General features: G+C 39.2%; 1 protein-coding gene across 1 annotated transcript; it reads left to right on the forward strand.

The window, feature by feature from the left end:
* Nucleotides 1-98: 98 nt before the first annotated feature.
* Nucleotides 99-22,809, forward strand: ntrk2b (neurotrophic tyrosine kinase, receptor, type 2b). The gene is made up of 16 exons (XM_065965634.1): nucleotides 99-4,073; nucleotides 6,205-6,279; nucleotides 6,378-6,449; nucleotides 6,549-6,617; nucleotides 6,719-6,870; nucleotides 7,044-7,180; nucleotides 9,359-9,491; nucleotides 10,369-10,679; nucleotides 11,765-11,824; nucleotides 12,083-12,182; nucleotides 13,577-13,765; nucleotides 14,253-14,383; nucleotides 14,754-14,926; nucleotides 15,373-15,613; nucleotides 18,191-18,349; nucleotides 18,925-22,809. Exons 1-16 carry the CDS (start codon nucleotides 3,871-3,873, stop codon nucleotides 19,108-19,110), a joined length of 2,391 nt encoding a protein of 796 aa, XP_065821706.1. The 5' UTR covers nucleotides 99-3,870; the 3' UTR covers nucleotides 19,111-22,809.
* The last annotated feature ends 2,131 nt before the right edge of the window (nucleotides 22,810-24,940 follow it).

Genomic DNA, 24,940 nt, shown 5'->3' on the forward strand with positions numbered 1-24,940 from the left:
TAGTTTGAACGTTATTTGGAACTTTAAAACTACTGCTATTTATGATTTCAAAGTTTATAAAAAAGAAACCAAACTGTTAGATAAAGATAAGATAAGATATACTTTATTCATCCCAGCAGGGAAATTTAGGTGTTCCAGCAGCCACCATACATACAAACACACAACACAACACATTTATACATGCACATCCCACCCATACAAAAAACATGAGCCCACAATACATAGCCAGGATAAAAAAAAAGTGGTATGGATGGTCCATGTGCATAAGTAGCTGTTACTCATAGATAACAGTACAAAATACTAGCTCTGCCAGTGCATAGTATGCTAGATAAATAAAGAATTATTATAAAAAAGCAGTCAAGTGTGCAAATATACAGGTGTAAAATACAGTTTGATATATGCAGCTCAGGCATTGTCTCAGGCAACTCAGCTCGATTTTTTGCCCAAATCTATCAATGTGTATTCTAGCCTATTTATTTTTGATCTATATAATATCACGCCTCCATGATGAGCATACAAGACTTGTTGGTTCTAAAACCTTGTAGTTTAGTCATGACACTTAATAATCTGATAAAGCAATTGGCAGCAAAAGTAACCCTGAGTTGCAGCTCCACACCCATGATCTCTGTTGTTCTTGGTCCATCTGCAACATCGTGATGCTAAGGATGCAAGGAGGAATTTTACCCTATCATATATTCAGCAGATATATTTATCCACAAACATTATAGCTGTTTATAACAATTTGCAGAATTTCTGCAAAATGAAAACTTTAACTTTTAATACTTTCTGTACATTTTGCTTTTAATACAATTGTTCAGATTGATTTTGAATGCCTTCTAGTATTAGTGGAGTATTTTAATACAACTTTAAATGTGGTTTTAGTGTTTTTACTTAAGTAAAGTTTCTATCTTCACAGAAAAGGAGATGAAGAAGGAAATGGAGGGTTGGATTCATCACCAAACGAGCATGCACTCAGCAAAAGTAAGTTGAAATTGATCTATATACTTGTCTTTATGATGCACATGGGAGACAGTGAGTCTGAAAGTCGGTGATTAAAAACATTTTTACTAATGTGGTGACTGAAAATGTAGGCAATAAACTAACATAAATAAGTAACTGATCAGTTACATCTAACAACGTATAACACTGCACAATCTCTCAATTTGGTATGAAATAAACACACCCGATTTATTGTCTCCCTTAAAAATAACTATCGGGTGCATTCACTCAGGTAAAATTAGTTTAATGTGCACACTTAATCCATAGGCGAAGAGACAGCAGATAGTAGAGCATGTAAATCATCAGGCTGAGCCTCAGTTGCATCACTGCTCGCAAGGTTCAAGACAAGTCTGCCACCAGCTGGTTCAGGAGGAGGAGGAGGAGGAGGAGGAGGAGGAGGGAGCAGAGGTGTTGGAGTGACACAGTTGGATGATGCAGAAATGTAAGTTTAAGTGTAAAAGAGGATGAGCTCAAAGTCAGACATGCCTTAAAGTTCCTTAATAGCTCAGCCAAAGCGTATCTTACTTTTTTTTTGTTGGTGCAATTTGCAAAATTCAAAGTCCTCTTCCAAACTGAAAGAACACCATGTCGGCTTCAAGCAACAACAAATGCAACAAGATTATCAAATCTGAAACTGACGACTATTTGTCTTAAATTCAGCTTGCAATTCTCAATTAATTTCTGAATGTTGTGAAATAAATAGCAAAATTCATGAATATCTTATGACCTTTGTTATATATGATAATTGACTTTAAATACCTATAACTGCTGTACATTTTCTTCATATAGGGCAACTAACTTTTATGCTAAAATAAAAAACTAACCACTTCCTTAACGCCCATTTGTCATAAATCAGGATCCAGGATTATGTCCACACACCATCTATTTTAAACACCCCCCGTTTTCTCGTAGTGTTGTCATGCTCCTTCAGATATAGTCGAGGATCAAAATAAAGAGCTCTCTTCCCTCTGCTATACTCTGTGGTTACCATGGAGACAGATATAATTCAGTTCTTGATGTTTCTCATAAAAAAAGAAAAAGAAAAAAAAAGGGAAGACTGCGTTCATATTTTCATCTGCAACCATAGCGACACTTGACATTGTCAGCGCTATTTGTAAAAAGCAAGTCACCATAGCGACACTAACCATCTAGGCTGTGTCATAGATCATGTGTCCTAGCCGAGTGTGCCTTCTCATTATGGCTGAAATTTAGGAATCTGCTGGTAAACAGGATTTATTTGTGGTTACCATGGAGACAGATATAATTCAGTTCTTGATGTTTCTCATAAAAAAATTTAAAAAAAGGGAAGACTGCGTTCCTATTTTCATCTGCAACCATAGCGACACTTGACATTGTCAGCGCTATTTGTAAAAAGCAAGTCACCATAGCGACACTAACCATCCAGGCTGTGTCATAGATCATGTGTCCTAGCCGAGTGTGCCTTCTCGTTATGGCTGAAATTTAGGAATCTGCTGGTAAACAGGATTTATTTGACCCTTTTGAGGGAATTAGCACCTTATTGTTCAGTGTATAAGGACTGAAAAATGCAATATGACATTACCCTATTGTCTTATTATGAAGCATAGAGGGGGGGGGAAACAATGTGTATTAGATTCCCAATTATGTTAATTGAAAGTGCAGGTCAGACTTCAAATACTTAAACCTATTTTCCATTGTATTTCCCTTCTGTGCTTACAAAAACTTTACAAGTGATTCCAGTGTTTGTTTGTAATTTGTGTGTGTGTGTGTGTGTGTGTGTGTGTGTGTGCGTGCGTGCGTGTGTGCAGAAGTTAGTGTAGAAACAGTTATTTCACAATATAATGTTTTCCTAAAGGAAGAATCATTTAAAAATGTTGAAAATTGTCCTTTTTTTTTTCCTCGCGGCTTTTGCTCCTATAGCCTCCACTGATCAGTGATTGGACTGCCACCCATTTGAAGCTCGCAGACATAGTATAGGTAATTATTTTTCATAGATGCACCCCGTCTTGTGCGTCAACCGTACGTCACACTATAGGCCTAATGGCCAGCCGTACAACAACAGTGCTGGTGTGGATGGAGGAGAAAAGAAAAGAAAAAAACGCGAAATGCTCTCACCCAATGCATGCAACACAAGAGTTTGAAATGCATAGTTGTTGTTGTTTTTTCTATTCGCAAACATAATTTGACTCAAACTTCCAGATCGTGAAGCCTGACAAGCCTGCAGCATTGTTTTAGGATTTTCATGCATGATTCTTCATACTGTCCTTTAAATACAATTTGTCGTGGGTATATCTCGCAGTGTAAGTCGCCCATAAACCTGATCCAAGTGCTGGCTGTGTGAGGGGGACATGCGCTCGTCCTCGGCGTTAATCGATAGACGCATGCAGGTAGCCTTCCTCCCTACACACGCAGCAGCATCACCACGCATCCTTTACTCCACTGTGCGCTCTCTCTTATTTTCCTCCCCATCGCCACACTGAGGAGAGAAAACCCGCTCGTGGTGGTGGGCCCTTTTGCTTTTCATCTTTAAACATCTGGAAGAAGCCCGTATTTGTTTTTACAAGGCAGGGGCGTTTGTGGCCGAGGAAGAGGAGGGAGACATCAGCAGCAGCAGCAGCAGCAGCAGCAGCAGCAGGACGGAGCACTTGACACCTTTGCTTCACGACATCGATATGCAGTAGTGTGATAGCAGCTCTGCGGAGACGGGAAGGCCAGTCCATGGCATCTTGATATTAAAACCGTGGGCTCTGCGCATTCCTCGCCGTCTTTTTTCCCCCCCTCCTTCTGCGGATTAACTTGGCCAGATTTACATTCAGAGAGGGGAGGAAATCTGACCAATAATCCAATTTGAGCATTGAGATTCTGTTTTGGTGGGATTTCAGTGGACCTGCGATGGACTCCAGCGCGGGGGAATATGGCATGGCTCGTCTCGGATTGTTTTTGGTTTTTTTCACGGGGCTGATGTGGAGATTTAGCGACGCTTGCCCCGCATCATGCACTTGCAGCATCTCAAGGATTGTTTGTATTGATTCCGTGCCGGGGCTCGAGGATTTCCCCGTGCTCACGTTAGATGACATGGAAAACATCACGGAGATGTAAGTGTATGAAAAAAATGACAGCGTAAGAACTTATTAGGATGCTATGCAAGAAGATCTTATGTCACAATAATACCCAAGGGCTGCGATTATTCTAATAATAAAGGTGATACTAACATGTAGCCTAAAGAATTATCTATAACGTCAGGCCTGTGTTTATTCCCGCGTGCGGATTAAAGATTGGCAAAGATCCGTGTTGTGCGCCAAATGTCAAACGCTAAAATGTGCAATTTTCTTCTCATTTTGGCTTCGCCAGATCATGTACGCTAGTTTATGTGCGCGCGTGTGTCTGTGTGTCTATGTGCCACTAACGACGACAGCGTGTGCGCGCGTGTGTGTGTGCGTAATGGTGGGGAGAGTGCGCGTCAGGCTGATTTGGATTAGTCGGTGTTTCCTTTACAAAAACAGCTCCAGAGGTGTAGTGGTGATGGAGTAAAAATGTTGAGGCCGTGCGCAGCCTCGAAGGTGTTAATTCGGCGTCTTCATCGTCAGGGCGTCGGTGTGGAGTCACACACACACACACACATACACACACACAAACAATGTAAAAAAAACAAAATCACATTACACATGAAATCACACTGCCGGAGAAAGTTGTGTATTCAGACGTATCTGCGTCAGTGTGTAGGCTTGTGTGTGTCGGTGTGTACCTGCTACAACCCTGCACAATGTATATACAACTGCATGGCACCCACATGAGCATGGAAAGGAGACTGGTGGGTGAGCTTTCCGAGGCAGACAGGCTGGAGCTGGGTGCCACATACCCATCAGGACTGTAGTTCTACTGTTTTTGTGGATCTTAACAGGATTATCTTGCCATTTATACAAGCGCTGCAGCGGCTTCCCTCAATTTTAGTCTTCTTTTCGGGGGGGATAATGCAGTTCTGACGATTAAATCCAGCAGTTATCACCTTTTGAAAAGACAATATCACGAGAAAAGACAACTTCAGTGAAGACTTTTAGGATTTTAGCTTCCAAAAAAATGTAGCCAGAAATGTAAAAGAAAACCTTTATGCTATTTAGTTCCTCGGGAATAACTCCAGAAGCAGTGCTGACCCTGTCAACCCTTAAAGATGCTTCAACTCATAGCTTTGTGTTGCCAAAACTACAATCCACATGTAGACCAATGTGGGTGCTCAGCCTCAATATTTCAAATATCTTTCAGTCATTTTAAATGGATTGAACACAGCAGACAACAACTCCATCTGATTAGTCGATCTCTCCTGAGATGTATTTACTTCGGCAATTTACTGACATGATCTTAGATGATCTTTCTTCTATTGAAAACTGACTCTTCAATGATACACCTGAAATTATAAAGTAAAAATGTTTCTTTTAACTTCAAAGATTTCATAAAAAATCGGCTCATACCTTGAAAAGTTGTGTGAAGTAGTAGCCTCGATTAAAAAAAAAAAAAGATTCAAAGTTTTGATTTGTGTGTTTTCTTTTAGTTTCATCATTTCAAATATATCCTGAGTGCTGAATATGTCCTACCTTATTCAGCACATTATCAGATATGTTATGAATTAAATGTAGTGGCATCTTTATGCCACTTAAAACACGTAGATTTGAAACGATTTTCTGAGATATCTTAAGAAATACATTTAATATGAATAATATCAGCAACCATTCAGAACACAATATGTCTCACATGAGCGTCTGGATTTTAGATGTTGTGACAGAAGTTGATGTTAAAGTTGAGCTGACTGTGTTTAACATGTCATGGTGTTGAGTTAAGTTGATTCATATATTAGAATAGAACACACACACGGGAAAGACAAAAATCCAGCACACTACTCTTGCCAGATATCACTGATTTATTAGGGGGGGAAAAACACAACGTTTCTGGATCTGGAAACCTTTGTCGAGTCATTTTTTCCTGATTATTGGTGATGCCTTGCAAAAGTAGTTCAAAGTGATAGTTTGATGTCCTATGCACCTACTTCATGAAATAGTTGAATGTGCAAAAACCTTTAAAAAAAAAAAGAGAATAGAACACAGAAAAATGGGTCTCAAACACTTGTTTCTGAACAGGTCAGCGGCTTCAAAATTCCATCAGCAGCTTCAAAATTCACATTAAATGAACGTTGCGCATGTGTTTCCTAACTTGTCTTTCATATTTCCTTCACAGATACATTGCAAATCAAAACAGACTGTTTGACATCAATGACAACAGTCTGAGGCACTACATCAACCTCAGAAACCTGTAAGTATCATGACGAACGCTTTCAATGAAATCACAGAATCTTTTTTTTTATTAAAGCAGTGGATTAACTGATTACTCCACATGTCACCCTCCAACAGAACAGTGATGAATACGAGGTTGTCGTCTATAACGTCAGATGCTTTTTTCAACAACACAAGACTCCAATATGTGTAAGATGCATTTTAAAAAAAAACCCTCAGTGAGTTATTTCATTCACAAGTGGCTGTTTTTCTTTAAATCTAAATTATGCTTTCTGTTTTTACTTTTAGAAATCTCAGAGATAATAACCTATCGACGCTTTCATGGAGGACATTTCAAAACTTTAACGCATCTTTACCGTAAGTTTTGCTTAAAAACATTTTAAGATTGTTGCTTAAAAAGACAACAAAAAAAAGTGTTTCTCACGTGTTTGTGTGTTTTTTTTATAAATATTTTTAAGGCTCCTGCTGTACGGGAACCCTCTGGATTGTGTTTGTGAGAACTTGTGGATCAAACTGCGGCTCCTGGAGGAAAGCGACAGTCCAGATCTGAGATGCACGGACGACAGAGGAGTGACACTAGCCTTCGCCGCACTCAACCCACCCGACTGCGGTAACGTGAAACCATGTTATAATAAGCAACAGCGTGGAAATCGGATATTGATGCTATTAATTGATTTGGAGAGCGATCGCTTCCTGTAGACAGGAAAGAGAGCCGGAAACAAACAAAATCAATGTAAAGTTCTGCTCAGATGTTCACTTGGGCTGATTTCTCATGTTTCGCAGAGGTTCCCAGAGTAGAGGTCACCCCGAGGAGCGTGAATTTGATGCAGGGGAGTAACGTGGAAGCTGTTTGCAGCGCCTCAGGCTCGCCTCCTCCCGAGATCCTGTGGAACCTCGACATGCTCTCTACACAGCACGAGGTGAGCCCGTCCACCACACAGAGTCCGGTTTACACCTTTGGTACAGGTTCCCCAACTCTGAATTAGTGATATTTCATAACTGCTTACTTTTTAAATACAGGGAACCATAAGTTATCTGAAAAAAAAATTGGATGCCTTCGCGTGAAAAAAGTCTACATTTTCTTAGCTCCGTCTGAGTTTCAGAGTTAGCTATGAACTACAATGTGATGAAGGTCATGACAGAGCTGTAGACTCCAGACCTACCAAGCCTTCAAAACTGCATATTTTCTCTTTTTACTGTAGTGTGTTGCAGTTATCCTGAGGATGTGCAAACTGTACATGCAAAATGCATACCTCTGACACATGCTGGTTTACAGAGAGTATTTCAAATATTATTTATTTTCATAGATACGCATGGTAATCCTCACCTCGAGACTGATCCCAGCGTGACTGAAAGGGACTATAACACCTAGAAAAGATAATTCCTTTGAGTACCCATCATTCTATTTCATGCATGGCAGATATAACACGGCGTCAGACAACATAACGGATGTGTGGAGATGAAAACGGAACTGCTCAAACATTGGTTGTGGTCCCTAGAGATCATTTTAAACTTTGTTTGCAAAAATTTCCTGTGGAGGCATAAAATCCCGCTCGCCAGTGAGACGCAGGGCAGCTCAGTCCATGTGGACAAGTTTTGCAGAGGATTGTGGGTAAAAATAGCCAAAAAAAAAGCCTGCTAGCTTACATATTGCAAATTGTTACAAGTTCCTCCTGGTATTGTTGGCCGACGGAAATTGGACGTACATGAATTGGGATATGCAGAATACACTTTAACCAAAAATAAAAGAAATGTATCATTTCAAGTTACTGGTTATTTTTACGTGTGTGTATATTTAAGACAAAGGACATCAAGCAATCTCAATCCAAACAGAACACATCAACAAAATTCACAAAAACGCTCTCTGGCTGTAAAACGTGTGCTTGTGTTATAATGTGTGAAAGTTTAAATAAACTGTGAGTAGTATATTTTTCTGGCTTACTTGATAGTATTCCTGTATGTGTGTCGGAGAGTAGCTCCAGACTTGACCTAAACATGACTGACGGACATGTTGGGTGATATTTTTTATTTTCCTTATCATCAATTTATAAAAAATAAAAAAGGGCCAAATCCGAAAAACAAATTGTTCTAATTTAAAATGTCTACTTACTCGTTTAATTTCCCATTATAACATTCTGCCTCTTTATAAAAAAAAAAGTGTAAATATTTATACCCAACGATAGGAACTGGAACCACATCTCCCACAGCACATGAGGAAAGACTGAGAGAATAGAGAGAAACCAAACACCTTGTTGGCTTTCTGTCTTTTGAAGGATTTGTTGATAATAACAAAAAGAAGAAGACAGATGAGATGATGAGTTTTACCTCCAACTATCTTTTGGTGGTGAACATTTCTTACAGCTAGAAGTGGAAGAAATTCTCAGATTATTCTCAAATTAAAAAAAAAAAGTACTATAAAGTTATATACTTTAAATACATAAAGCCAATATGCGCAGTATGAAGAATTACCCATCATTCATTACCAAGAATGTTATATACTGTATTACCAGCACTTTATTTTAATTTAAAAGTGATAAAAAAAGCTCTTTTTACTGTATATTTGCTGATTAGCTTTAATTTTCTCTGAATAGTCAATTAAATTTAATGTTAAAAAAATAACATTCTGGGGCACCGGTGACTTGAGGGTTAGTTCTTTCTCCTCACCTACAGAGGTTACAAACTTCTAAGCGGGCAGCCTGGGTTCGAATCCGACCTGTGGCTTCCTTGCTGCATATCATTCCCCCTCTCTCCTTGATTTCCCTCTCTGTCCACTGTCCTGGCATAAAAAGCCCCAAAATTAACCTAAAAAATACATCCTCGTATTATTATCAATTGTATTTTGCTTTATTCTTCTGAGTCTGAGCTGATACAAAACAAATGTAGTGGATTAAAAAGTACAATATTCTTCTCCTCTGAGTAAAGATGAAACATAAATTTAAAGCAACATAAAACTGTGCAGGCAGCAGGATGTTACATGTAGCTAACTGGTTACATAAAGAACAGCTTCTCACAGACTGCACACACACACACACACACACACACACACACACACACACACACACACAGGCTAATAATGCAAATAATAATGTTGTTTACAGATCGAGCCGTCGGATATGGAGAGCAGAATCACTCTGTCAGACCTGTCTCCTGATGATAATGGCAGGGTGATCGTATGCAGCGCTGAGAACATGGTTGGTCTGACCGAGGCTACGCTGCAGCTCAATATTCTCTGTAAGAAACTCGTACTTTTTCTCTTATTGTCAACTGTAAATGTTGAACAACTATAGAATGTACGTTTCTAATTACATCTCTAAGTTTATTTCCTCTGATAGTCGTTTGAACGCCGCCTTCTAGACGTTGTTTTTATTTTTTCTTCTAGTGGAAGCGCGAGGCTTGTTACTTTGTTATCATTACTGTCTCTTGGCAAATCTTATTGACTCTCCATGTTTCCTGTCCATAACTCTTCCTCCTGTGAAGCTCCTCATGGCTCACCTCACTCCTCCGCTTGTTTACAACCACATTACATGTTTCCTAAAGTCAGTGATCAAATGTTCTGTGATCAGTCTGTCCTCCCAGTCAGCCCCAAACTGCTTCTCTTCTCTAACCAGGGGCTAGTCCAGGGGGGTGGCCTGGGGTGGCTTGGGCCCCCCCTGAAATTTTAAACTTGTAGATCAAAATTGGCTTCTTGGGACTTTTCTTCACACTTATTTATTGGGCTGTGCCGCAACAGGCTGCTCATCACTTTTGTGGCATTTCCATATAAAACATTTTCTGCTGTTGTAAGTTGTTTTTTTTTTAGTTGGGGGCTTTTGGAGATGCATTTTCTTTTGAGTCCATCAATTATCAAGAATAGAAGATTTACATATATGTTGTATCTTTTTGTGTTCTTGTTTGAGATTTTTTTTTAAAATTGAACCTATATGATACCTTAAAGTAACTGGTTCAGGTAGATTCTGGACTGGTTACAGCTCAAGAAGTCTGGACACACCCCCAGGACACGCCCCTTTCTCTTACCCCTTGAGTGTAGCTTTTTCCCGCTGCCTTTTTTTTGGTGTTGACTTCCTGTCATCCCGTTATTACTCTTCCTCTCCTGTCGCCTCCGTGTCAGTTGCCCCCATCATCCAGCAGCTGTCGGCGCCCGAGCGGGACCACCACTGGTGCATCCCCTTCACCGTGACCGGGAACCCCAAGCCCGACCTGCAGTGGTACCACGAGAATGTGGCCCTCCAAGAGCAGGACTTCATCCACACCATGATCCACCTCTTCACCGAGGGCGAGTACCACGGCTGCCTACAGCTGGTCAACCCTACCCACATCCACAACGGCGTGTACAGGCTGGTGGCCAAGAATAAGTACGGCCGCGACGAGAAGAAGGTGTCTGCGCAGTTCATCGACCCGCCCGACATTGGCCACACAGGTGTCAAGATGCTGTCTCTCGTTGTCTCCTTTTTTTTTTCTAAGGATACATTTTGTTTATGAATACTAACATGCACATGTTTTTCCTTTGTAGCTGAAGACCACTTCTACTACTGTAAGTAATGACTCAGCTTTATTAAACCAATAATTGTTGTACCTAAATGCACGATAAAAACAGTTTTTTATCAGAATATTAAACCTTGGATCTTTTTTTCCCCTCCTATGGCCTGTGAATGCATCCTGCTTCTGCTCAGACACGACTGGTAGGTGTTTAAACTTACAGAGATTCCTCAGAACTTCTATTTAAACAAAACGATAGCATAAGATGAGTTAAGATAAAAATATAACTTTATTAATTAACGGAGATCCTTACGTCAGGTTGCTCCCAAAAGGAGTCACCGAAAGAGCATCACATATAAGTGAAACACAAGAAAAACATGAAGTGTATTATAAAGTATTAAGTGGATGAGGGTGAGATTTAAATAAACTGGGCCTAAAAAGAATAAATCGAGGTATAATAAGTTAAGTAAGAGAGTAAGATAAGTGGGATATGGGATTATTGGCAGCCGACACAGACTGGAGCTCTGTTTATATGCTGTTTATGTCAATGTCACACCCAGAATACTAAATGGTGAAGTAAAGCTATATTGCACATGACGGTCATGAACATGATAAATATGATTATATGGAAAGTAATTTGGCATATAGTAGTCAAACATTTTAAAATAGAAGTTCTTATCACGCAGAATGAGTCACTGAAATAAATTAGCAATCCATAATGTGCAAGCATCACTTACTTCAGCTTCTAGCTGCTTGTGCTGGAGATGATTAAAACTGCTTTATACTTTATACTGCTAGCTATACTAACATATACCACCATCATACATTAGATTATATTGTATTGGCATCTGACTCTCTAAAGTAATGTCTGCGGTCAAACTACTCCAGGCGGCAATAAAAACTACAAGACTGACTTCAAAACTGTAGGAGCTGAAGCATAATGAAGAATATTCTAGTATACTACATGTAGGTTGAAATTGTGCCAAACTACTAGTCTGCAGTTCAACATGAATTATTTACATGTTAAGAGAAGAATTTTTGTTTTTGTTTCAGACTCACCGCTCCCTCCAATGGATGACAGTGTTGCAGTAAGTGATCCTCACCAGTCCTTTGTATTAAATGTACAGTGTTTTGGTTTGTGACTTGCTGCTCCCCTGTATATGGCTACAGTAGCAGTGTAACTAGAGATGGACTTTCCCCCCTTGTTTAGTTTTAACAATGATTACAATGTGGCCTAGAATAATCTTGAAAATCCTCAAAAAGATGAGAGTAAGTTTGAGGAGGTAAGCATATTTTAAAGGTAGCATGTTTCAAACACTGCCCTTTGTGTTTTTTTGATCGTCCAGGTGTACGTGGTGATGGGGATCATAGGTGTTGTCCTGACCATCTGCGTTCTGATGGTGATCATACTGAAATACGGAAGAAACTCCAAGTTTGGAATTAAAGGTGAATTATTTTCTGAAAAGTATTTTGGAGAAAAAAGTATTTATTTAATTTCATAACCAGAGATAGAAGAGAAGAAGTATTCCCACTCTCATGTAAGCTTATGTAACTGTCTCTGGCTGAAGCCTCGTGTTAGTATCAATCTCATCTTACATTTAGTAAAAAAGAGAAAATTACTAAACAAACAGAGATGTCTACCTATTTCTATCACATTTCTGTGAAACATCTTGTCAAAAATAAAAAGTATTTTATCATGCATTTAAAACCCTCTATTTCAGCCTTGCTCAGAACAGGCTGTTTCTGTGGCTATAGCTTTAAAATACAAATGAGCTGCGTCTGACCACGCCCCTTAAGAACAGCTTGTGTGGCCTGGACTCTCTTGCACCATGCTCTATTGTTTACGGTTGAAAGGCAGGCTCAGAGGGAAGAACAAACATCTAGCTGTAGGAGGGTCGCCCAGCTGGGGGAGGGGTTACTTCCCTTTGTGATGTCACCAAACGGCCGGTTTGAGGACAGATTTTTCTGAAAACCGGAGCAGGCAAAAGACTGAGAGGATGGACTCTCCTCATAATTTGGGGATTTTGTAGACATGCTAGGGACACATGTCGATAATAGAAAACCATGGTAGAGTGTATTTTGCATAATATGCGACCTTTAAAACAATCATAACTATGCAGGTTTGATAAATCAGTCATGAACACAGTGTATGGAGGAGTGAAGTGTTTGTTGTGAAATGCAACAAAACGAAAGCAGCTGGTGGAGGCCTGGGAGAGAGAGAGAAGAGGGAGATTTAGGAGGGGAAGCCACTTCAATAAGATGAGGCCTTATGAACTCACATGTATCCAGTTAACTGATGTCCTTTCTGACTCTGCCTATTGGCTGACAAACCAGGAAGCCAAACCAACCAAACACATGCAGGCAGAGAGCGTGGCTTAGTTTGTATGACCTAGCTTTCTGATAACATATCATACCAATCCTTACTGTGGGTTTTGAAGCAATATTAAAAAAGTTGGAACACATTTATTTAACGTGTTTAAACACATTTTTCAGTATGAAGACTTTGCTTATTTAAAAAAAAAAAAAAAACTTAGTTTTATTAGAGGTCAATTCTTCTATCATATATTTGTTATGGCCGCTTAAATCGTTAAATTAAAGTCTTACTGTTGACTCAAAGCATATTTTAGTTTCAACTCTATCCCTGATACGATGGTTACAGTAATTTCAAACACCTTTTTTTGTCTGTAAACATAAAGACTGTATTAACAGGTTCTTCTGTCTCTTACCTTTCTCCTCCATTCCCATAATTCTTCGTTCCCTTCATGCCTCTTCCCTGTGTCGTCCCTCCTCTCTGCCTCCTTTCTCTCTCCTCTCATCTCCTCTCCTCTGCTGCTCCCTAGGCTCCTCCTCAGTCATCAGTAATGATGATGACTCCGCCAGCCCTCTTCATCACGTCTCCAATGGCAACAACACCCCGTCGTCCTCGGAGATGGGTCCAGACGCGGTGATCATCGGTATGACAAAGATTCCTGTCATCGAGAACCCGCAGTACTTCCGTAACTCGGGCAGCATGCTGAAATCCGACACGTGTGAGTTACCGGCTCGCTCGACAAATGACATGTAACCTGGAGCTTTTCTGATAAATCCATGCAGGGGTCACCGCTGGACGCCGTATTTATTGTCAGCATCTTTCCTGCTTTGTGATAGTGACTCCTGAGCATTAAACGCACAGCTGATGCTAAGAAACAAAAGTTTATTTATGGAGGTCTAAACTCAGCAGGATCAATGTTGAGTTCATGTAACTTTTGAGAAATCTTAATTTGTGATGAATTAAAGCTAATTAAATGAAAAATATCATCGACCATTTGTATTAAGGTCATTTCATAGACATCAATTTCCAAATCAAGCAGATTGATGATAAACAATGTCTTTAGTTATGGCTACGTTTCTAGGAGTTTTAACTATAATTTACTGAAAATCTTAAAATCACTCCTCTTACATTTTGCAAACAACAACAAAAAGCCAGATGCCCACATGATGGCCTCAATACTAATTTTATCTTACTCTGTATCAAAGTTGTCCAGCACATCAAGAGACACAACATCGTGCTGAAGCGGGAGCTGGGAGAAGGAGCCTTCGGGAAAGTGTTTCTGGCTGAGTGCTACAACCTGGTACCAGACCAGGAGAAGCTCCATGTGGCGGTCAAGGTACAGACCAGGAAGCTGTTCGCCCTTGTCATTTAGTATTGACCTCTACATGTACATGGTTAGAAATGTTGTTGTTTTTAAAGGACTACCTAATGATCTGGAGGCAGGCATATCTGGCTGTAGATGTATTAACTAACTAATATTGCCCCTTTTTGATCCCTTGTTGTTGATGATTTATGACACACTTTGATGAATGTTTCTTATATTTTGTGAGTCCTTTATTTATGTTCATTATTGTTAAGTGTTCTACGTCTCAAATCCAGTAAATAGTGCTGCTGCCGGTCTTGGCCAGGACGCTCATGTAAAAGAGAATAATAATAATGGCTCTCACTGTGGCTATATTAAGCATTGTGTTTTTGTCTTTCTTCAGACTCTTAAAGAGGCTAACGAGAGCGGCCGAGCAGACTTCTACAGAGAGGCCGAGCTCCTCACAAACCTGCAACACGACCACATCGTCACTTTCTACGGAGTCTGCGTGGAGAGCGACCCGCTCATCATGGTGTTTGAATACATGAAACATGGGGACCTAAACAAGTTCCTAAGGTACAATTATTTGGACTTCTCAATTATTTACACATGTAGGGTGAGATTCTATGAGATTGAAATGTTCTCAGGGGAAATAATTGTATTATGTTATCTGACAATGAGTCCAAAACCCAAAACATTTATCTTAATATCAAAAATGAAAAAACAAGTTAGTAATTAAAATGAAAAGCATCAAAATCTCAATTAACTGAGAACAATGTCTGGGGAGTCTTTGACATTTCTGCATTCAAATGTATTAAAATGACTTAATTGTCAGCTGCAGAAACTTTTTCTTATTTGTTTTGATTCTAAATCTTTCATTCATTAAATTTCCATGAAATTTACTGTATAACAAAACAATCAGCAGGTGCATTCAGCTGTTACACAATTCCATGCATGATATTTTGTAAACGTTCCGGTGGTATCTATCGATTGAAGCTCGGTTGAAATGTTCCTGTGTGCAGGTCTCACGGTCCTGATGCAGTGCTAATGGCAGACGGTCAACACAGCATCCTGGTGGAGCTCACTCAGTCCCAGATGCTGCACATTGCCCAACAGATTGCTGCTGGCATGGTCTACCTGGCCTCCCAGCACTTTGTCCACAGAGACTTGGCAACCAGGAACTGCCTGGTCGGGGAAAACCTGCTGGTCAAGATAGGAGACTTTGGCATGTCCAGAGACGTCTACAGCACAGACTACTACAGAGTGAGTCCCGAGTCTTTCTGATTATTGCTCACCTCGTCTTGCCCCCCGTTTGTTACACACATAGGTGTACACACACACACACACACACACACACACACACACACACACACACACACACACACACACACGTCTGATATACACAGAAGTATGGAAATGTAGCCACATACACAGTCTCAAATATGTAATTAGAATTTTATTCCGGTTCTGGCTTGAAATAACTGTGTAGCTGCAGAAATTGCAGTTTTAACCAAGGGTATTTTATCTATTTTAATACCATTTAAATGCTAATTCTATAATCTGCATAAAATAACTATTTCCATGGTAGAAAGGGCCAACAGTGCAAAAATGCATTGACTTTTTTTCTTCTCCTATTGGCAAGGAGTTAATACTTTCTTTCATGAATGTAAGGAGTTTCAGTTTATGATTTGACCCAATGATTTTTTTTTCCTGCAATACAGGCCCTTTAAAAAACTGTCATTTGTGAAATGGATAGATGTATTTTTTTTTGCCTCATCGTTGGTGTCTCAGATCCCAGTTTGAACTCAACAGCACCCTCTGCTGTCTGAAGCGCAGTCAGAAATACATATAAACAGTATCTCTGAAATGCATGTGTCTGCATCAGATAAGATCGATATAAAGAGAGCCTGTCACCATCTCCTCATATCAAAAATGTTATCGAATAGAAAGAGAAAACATGAACAGTGACAGTGTAAGGCTTTTTTCATCTGCTGTGATGCTGCAAGTCAAAGTGGATCATGAGAGAATAAATCAGATAAACCATGAAAACTGTCCAAGTTTTCTTACAATTTGTTTTAGTAGGGAATAAGGCAAGAATTGTACCAGTTTTATTTGTGAAGTATCGTTAATCAGCAAGTTTTAAAGATAATTATATGTAACTAATGGATCAATAAACATTATAAAGACTGTGAACATTAAACAGTTATGTCTGCTGCTGTGGCTAAGCCGGTTTACATATGATTCAACATTCTTTAATTGTTTTTTTTGTTTTTTTTATGTTGCTGATCATTTATGAAATATAGTGCTGTCAGGGTCCGACAAAGTACTCTGTTTCATTGTTTGAGCCTTTCAGGATGCCATATTTGGTATAAAACCTGACGCTGGCTCATATATCGCACATTTTATAATAATTGAATGATGGTGTTAGTGAGTTCATGTAGCTGAGGTGAGGACTGAAGTACAGTAATGGTGATTGGATAAAAGCGTTGACTGGAAGAGGGGGGGAAATGTATTTAGTAGACGGTAAATAACTTATGGAAGAAGACAGGAAGACTGTGATTGGATAAAAGGTTAAAAGGCAATAACTGGCTGTTTCTGGAAATCCTGAGTGACCTACCTTAACTCCATGAAATAAACACTCAGCCGCCAGTTTATAAGGCATAGTTAGCTTACATTTAGTCAGTCTAATAATGTTATTTTATGTTAATGTTCTTGAATGTTATGTTCAGTTTTTCTTGACAGAGTAGTTTAGTCGACAATGCAGCAATTTTGGCAAATGTGGGTGCTGATGAACTGTTGTTTTATTATAGGCCTACTGACAGGTGTCTTCATTTTACCCTCAATATTTATTTTAATAATGGAAGGTAAAAAGAGGCTAAAGAAACATCTCTCTGTAAAATGTGATGCCTTGACATAATAATCCTGGAAGCAGAATTTATACTGGACTGCGAGAGCTAATTATTAGCTAGTTGGTTGAACCTTTTTAAGATAAAAACAACCATAAATTCAGTGTTTCCTTGGTTAGACATCTTAAAAACAGTATTTGTTTACTTCACGTCCGAAATTAAATACAATAGAACCATGAACAATACGGCCAAGAGTCACACAGTGAGCTGCTCTAGCTTTGTTTATGCTCAATGCTAATGTCAGCATGCTAACAAGCTCACAAGAACAAAGCTAACATGCTGATGATAATGTACTGACCTCGCACAAAGAACTGATTATAGGTTGATGGGAATGTCAAGAGTGTGTTCGTAAATTGGTTGTAAATGCTATTTTTTTATTTTTTTTAACAGCTCTCACTGAATGCTAGCGTTAAGCGAAAGTGGGTTCACCAAATTTATCCTGTAGAGATTTTCAGTATATGTCGGGAGATTTCACAGTATTACAAAGAATATGCGTCAACATGTGAATGTACAAAGCAAATGGAATAAATGATCATGGGAACAAAAATCTCTGTTAGAAATTTAAATGGTGGGGCGCCGGATAGCCGAGTAGTTACATCGCACGACCCTTGAACGAACAGCTATTGTATCGTCCTTGAAGTGGGCGGCCTGAGTCTCCATCCCCGCATGGCATTCTCTCATCCCTGTTTCCCACTATACCCACTGTCATATCAATAAAGGCATACAAGCCCAAAAATAAGCTTTAAAAAAATAAATAAAAAAATGACCAAGACTCCAAAACTTTATGAAACGTTTGAATCTGGACTATATTGTCGAATAACTAACTGACATCCCAATTTCCAGTCCACTTCAGCAGCTTGAAACTCTTCCAGCAGGCCTTGTGTGGTTGTTTTGTGATGGAAACTCTCTCTCTATTTTCTCTCTCTCTCCACAGGTGGGCGGTCACACGATGCTGCCTATCCGCTGGATGCCTCCAGAGAGCATCATGTACCGGCGGTTCACCACAGAGAGTGATGTGTGGAGTCTTGGGGTGGTGCTGTGGGAGATCTTCACCTACGGAAAGCAGCCCTGGTACCAGCTCTCCAACAATGAGGTCAGTGTCTCACTAGGGCCGCAATCATATGGCTGGATCTCTTAATGCAACGCTCAGATGTTAAAACATTTGTATACTGATAATAAAAATGAATTTTACAAATAACATATTAATCTTAGCTGCGTTATGGGAATTATGGTATTCTGTTTTCTTTTAGTTTGACAGGTCCTAAAAGCTATAATACCTATAATAATAATAGTAATAATCTAATATCTTTTGATTATGTGTCAGAATTGTTTTTAATCTTTTTGTATTTTTTGTATAAATAGAAGGGAGCTTGATTATAACAGTAAAAAGTCCCTGCTTCTGAATTGATTTAAAGTGCAGCAAGGTTTGCAGAATGATCCCATGTCATAACAAATGATGTCATAATTGTAAAAGCAGACATCTGAATATTAACTGACAGAGAAGGGAGGCTGGAATGGGAACCAAATGAGCTTATAATTACTTTACAGTAAATGAAAAGACTAAATGATTGTCATTTTAGTTTTTAGTTGGTTTGTCTGAACCAATTCAGTATTGATACATTAAATTGTATTATGTCTAACAGTGTCTTGTCACCTTGTTTCCTGCAGGTGATCGAGTGCATCACACAGGGCCGGGTGCTGCAGCGGCCCCGCACCTGTCCTAAAGAGGTGTACGACCTGATGCTGGGCTGCTGGCAGAGGGAGCCCTACATGAGGCTCAACATCAAGGAGATCCACAGCATGCTGCAGAGCCTCGCAAAGGCCTCGCCAGTCTACCTGGACATACTGGGCTGATGCATCTGTGTTCCTGTATGTACTCTGCGTGCAAGTGTGTGTAGACGATGTCTGGGTCGAGGAGGAAACTAAAAGCTGTGTGATTGTGAGTGCCTGCGTGTGTGTGTGTGTGTGTGTGTGTGTGTACAGAACCTGGCTGTAAATGTTCCTGTAAATGCTATCGTCCTTCGTCCTCATCGCATTGAGAAAAGCCTTAAATTTTCTGTGATTATATTTTGTTTTATTTTCTTCTTTTGATTTGCAGACATTACCGAGGCATGTTTCATTAATGGAAACCAAAATGCATACAGGATTTATGTAACGTTATCCAAACAATCAACACTCGTACATGTTGGAGGCATAAAAAAAAAAAAAGAAAAATGAAACCCGAGAAGCAGCATCATTATTAACTGAATCATGTTGTCTACATTCATGGTATAAATAATCACTCTCCTGGTTTTCATATTTGCTGGGAACAAAAAAAAAGGGAAAAAAATGTGTCTACATAACAGACTTTGTACCGACACATCTTTGTAGATAGAGCTTTCACTTCTTTCAGCACAGAGCAAAATAATCTGCAGGAAGATATTCATTGAGAAGATTTTTCTTTTATATTTCAGAATATTTTAATATTTGTAAAATGTATAAATATCAAATTTGTTGTCATACCAAGCTGTTGGATTTGATCAGTGGATTTTAAGTTGTCTACAGAAGCTTTTTTTTTTTTTTTTTTCATTTTTTAAATCTACATATATATCATTATACAGTTATGTTGAAAAAAAACTGTGTGAAAACCGTATAGATGACATAAAGCCTGTGTTTGTTATATATAACCTATTCTAGTCCACTGAAGGACGTCCTAATGTGAAATCAATGTTGAGGTTGTAAAACACAAGGGCAAACATATTCTACGCTGTTTATTTCATTTTTAAATCATACTATAATTTGTTTCCTTTTTCTAAGTATCGGTTTTGAACTAATAACTCAATGTGAATGGTGTTTAAACTTTTGTTTTTAAAGTTCTCAACCCTTTTCATTTGATGTATCTAAAGCACAGAGAATGAGGACTTGTTGGGCTGTGACTAATCCCAAGAAAGAAAAAAAAAGATCAGCACAGCTTCACTTTTTTTTCTTTTTTTTTTACTTTTTCATTCACCAGCAATGCCATTTAACTCATCTTTGTTGTTCGGTGGCCCATATCTGTAGGTGATGTGGTTTTGTATACATCTTAATGACACAAAGGTAAACTTACAGTGCATCAACTCCATTTCTTTCTCCTTATTTCTGAGAGGGATCGTGTGTACAGTGAACTGATGATCAAATATATTGAGCCTTTCTTTGTTTTCAACACTTTTTATTTTGTATGCATTGAAGTTGCTACTTGTTTTCTTTGTTATTTATTTACAATGCAGGAGTGAACTTTGAGGATCTGATTTTTAATTCTGCACAGTGGGGAGACCACAGTAAAAGGATTAATTGAGAGTTTGTTAGCCCTTAAAGAGTCCCAGGGGGCGGGGGGGGGGGGGGGGGGGGGGGGCTCACCCACTTAGCCGGGTGGTGACTGAAAAACAGCTCCTCTATTTCGGGCTTCGGCAAAGCACATTTGTACAGGCTGAATGCTTGTAGTTTATATTTGAAATGAGCTCTGATAAATCTGTTTCCAAGCGTTTAAAAAGGGAAGATAAATTAAAGCAAAGTGTGGTGATCAAAAATGTGTTTTATAAACAAAAGCAGCAGCAGCCATTCCTCATTCACGGTCATCTATTTCCATGAATGCATAAAGCAGTAAGGCTCTTTGCTAAGACAACAACTTATGTTAAGTGTACTTTGTAGCGTAACTTAAAGGGGACTTCCTGTTTTTTTTTTGTTTTTTTTTTAATCTAAGCTCTTTTTTAATGTTTAGGAGTGTAAATAAATAGTTGGCTCAAAACATTTCAGATTAGTTCCAGTAGATTGCTTCCACTCGCTGTCAAACTTCAGCTGCAGAGGCTGTAATGTAATCCTTTGGGGCAATTGCAGGCAAGCCACTAAAGTCCACTTAAATATGGACATAGTCTCGGTGATGTCAACAATTTGTTTCTGAAGAGGCGTTTTAAAACCGGATACAATGGCAGTCGCCATGTTGGAAATGCTAGCTCAACCTAACTTTGGATCAATCTAGCAACAGGCAAAGAACTGGAGAGGAGGCGGACCTTCTGTCTCCTGGCAGGCGCTTCAAAGCACCCGCCTGTAAGTCAACTCAGCCATGTCCTGTACAGTTCTTACCAATAAAGAAATGAGCTTTTCAGGGGGTTAAGGGTATCGAATGGCTTATCGAGCCAGCCTCAAGTGGGCACTTAAGGAACTGCGTGTTTTTTTACACTTCTGCATTGGTTTCATTTATCAACACTGGAGGTTGCAGCTTTAGCAAGCTAGCTCAGATTTAATTCCGACATCCTCTACATGTAATCAGTTGGTTCACCTTGAGATTTCAGAACGAGACTTCCCTTTGTTGTAGACACTACAGACTGAGTCTGTAAGTGGCAAAAACAAACATTTTTAGGGGTAGCCCCAAAGGAATACCTGACAGCTTTAACAGTTTGAATGTGGCTGCTGGACAAATCAATCTACCGGAGCAAATTCAAAACATTTTGTACCCATTCAAAATGTACACACCTAAACATTTATCAACAGGACAAAGGTTTCTAAAGAAACAGGAACTGCCGTTTGATCCCTGAATGCACAACCTGAGCAGCTGCTGTTTGCCTCAACCTTACCTGCACTTAAAAACAAACACACCTTTGCTTTGCTGGCCATGACTGGCGCAAGTCCTAAAAGTGTCCCTTTGTGGGTTTTTTTTTTCTTACGGTTAGTTCTGTATAATAGTTACATGTCTGCTGTATATAAATTGCTGTCCATTCTGTACAGTTCTGAAATGTGTCTATATCAATAGTAGGCTATGTTGAATAGTATAATCTGTTTGAAGCAGATATCATGTCAAAAACTTTGTGACATGTATTGAAGAAGTGTTATGGGCCACTGGCAATACATAATATATGTAAATACAATTTAATTTGTGCTACATTGTATTATTTCTTTGTGCTCGTTCATAATACCAGTGAGAAAACAATCCTTTTTTTGCGACTTTGGATTTGAAGAGGACTTCATTTGAACAATGTTTTAAAAAAAAAAAAAGAAGAAAAAAGATCTCCTCTTTCCTCTCCACTGTGATGGGGAGATTTACACAGAGGCTGTGTGAGTTGCTGACTGTCCGCAGGAGGATCATAGACTCTGGATCTGATTCAAAACATCAGGATCCCTCCGAGCTGACAGGGACGAGGTCTAAGGTCGCCTCTTGGCAAACTCGGCCGCCACTCAACCTCTGACTGACTGTAGCCTAATTTGATCCTCTTTCAGATGAATAACTGTGACTTTGCATCATGAATAGTATATTATTTTGAATGTAATCTAGCAGGGTCGGGACCTTTTTTGAATGTAATCTATCTGGAGGGGAGGGCGGGTCGAGGATTTTTTTGTACATATGTGGTGAAAGAAAAAACGATTACAGTTTTCATTCCTGTGCGGATAACAAATTTTACTTACTGTGGGAATACAGAGACAAGAGTGTGAGTTTGTGTGATGGCGTGTGTGTGTGTGTGTGTGTGTGTGTGTGTGTGTGTGTGTGTGTGTGTGTGTGTGTGTGTGTGTGTGTGTGTGTGTGTGTGTGTGTGTGTGTGTGTGTGTGTGTGTGTGCACATACCTCCGTATGCAAGAGTGTGTGTTTGTGTGTGTGTGTGTGTGTGTGTGTGTGTGTGTGTGTGTGTGTGTGTGTGTGCTATTCTGGCAGATTTAATCCTGCTTTAATCAGCCAGTTCTATCAATCAATTCAATGCTTTGTGCATCATGTGAGTAGCTTATCCACAATTAATGGAAATGTTCCTTGTGATACTGTGCATTTAATAAAGGTGGTATGTCTTACAATATGCTCTGTGCCGTCACAAATCCTTGCTGAGAAAGATGCACGTCACAGCTGCACACTAAAATCCCTGGCCAAAACTTCATTTCATTAACAAGTAACAACTATGGATTGAACAGAAAAGCATTCTCTCAAATATGCTTCTGTTTACTTTCCTTTTTCCATCTGATCTTTCTTCATTCTACCACTCCAATGTTTTTCAGAGGGGAATTTTGAAGCTTTTAGGCTACTACATTTTTCTCAAACCATTGGTTAGTACGTTGTTGTTGAGTTTTTACATGAAAAGAACTAGCAGACAGGACTAAGACTACTTTAGCTTTTGGACGACCAAAGCTTATTTCATCATTGATAACTCCCCCCCCCCCAACTATAGACTTCATGAAGTCCTTTACACGCTTCAGAAAATGGTCGGATTATGGGATGAGTAATCTACATCAGTTGCTGAATGGACATTATGCAGTATTGTTAAATGGTCATAGCAAAGTATATTCACTGAAGAACTGTCGTTGAGGATGAATTAAAGATTTGTGCAGTGATTGTGTATGTTCTTCTCATGCTATTTTATACTTTCTGTCCTCTGCATGTCAGAGGAAAACATTGTGCATTCTACTTTACTGCAATTTGCTTTGCCTAAGCTATTCTTTAAAGTTCCTGAGGAACCTTTAGTTTGTGTTGATTTTGGCGCCCCCCTGTGGACAAAGCTGGATGTCATCTTTTTTTGTTAATCTGGTCCTGTAAATAGTGTTTTCTTGAAAGAAAAATACTCACCTCTTTTTTAAGTCAAATACATCACTTACTATGAATATTTGCTCTGAAAAAATGTAAACATAGGCTGTTTCTTCAGACTGATGTAATTTGTCTCACCCCGTAGTTGTGTTTACACAGTAAAAATGACAAAATAGACATAATCAATGTTGTTGCTAATGGTCTCATTTGTTTCTGTAGCTCAGAAAGCTTCAGGCATCTGAATTAATCCCAGACTGTATTATAATCAGCTAAAAACTAATCACAGGGACTTTAATTATTTTATGTTATTGTCAATAGGCCTCCAATCACAATTAGTCTTCTCTAAAGATTAGACTATCATTCAATTAAATACAGAATTCATATATTTACATTAGTTCTGGAGTTTTTTTTAATTACTTCCAAATGGTGCCACCTGAACCATCTTAAATCCTTTCTTTAGATTAATGCACAATCAATAATAATATAAAGAATTCAAAGCATGAACCCTCTAATTGAACTTGTACTTTGGAGCCCTTTAAGGGGTGCCTGTCTGTTTTTGAAGAACATCAGAGCATCCTGGCTGTCAGCCAAACATCTCACAGTCCTTTGCCTGATATTTTGTCCTCTTGAGTATTTGGACAGTCTTCCTTTTCTGAAGTGTGAGAGAGTCAATCCCTGTTACTCCATTGTTTTTGGTGTTGGGCTACTTGAAAAAAGAACCAACATGTGTCATGAAAGGTATCCCACAGGCTCCATTTGCTTCTAACAATAACTACAGGGGAGTGACACCGACAGCTGCCCTAAATGACCTCTCACACTTGCACACAAGGACAAGCCGCATACCAACCGTTCTCAGACATTACATGACACCTAACATGGTAAATGTATAGATAGTGTTGTATATTAACACACACACACACTCTGAAGAGGCAAGAGACTGACAAAACCATTTCCTTCAATCTGTAACAGTTTGTAACCTACCTCAGTGTTCCAGCGTTTGTTAGGACTTTCACACTCCACACATATTGGTGGGACAGTTGCCTGAAGTCCATCATGGGTGTTGATTTATCTCACATCTTCTCGTGTGTGTGTGTGTGTGTGTGTGTGTGTGTGTGTGTGTGTGTCACCTAATGTCCTCTGAGAGGGGCTTTAGTGTCTGCTGCAGGAAGA

Source organism: Labrus bergylta, chromosome 17 (assembly GCF_963930695.1).
Source record: "Labrus bergylta chromosome 17, fLabBer1.1, whole genome shotgun sequence".
Classification (NCBI taxonomy): Eukaryota; Metazoa; Chordata; class Actinopteri; order Labriformes; family Labridae; genus Labrus; species Labrus bergylta.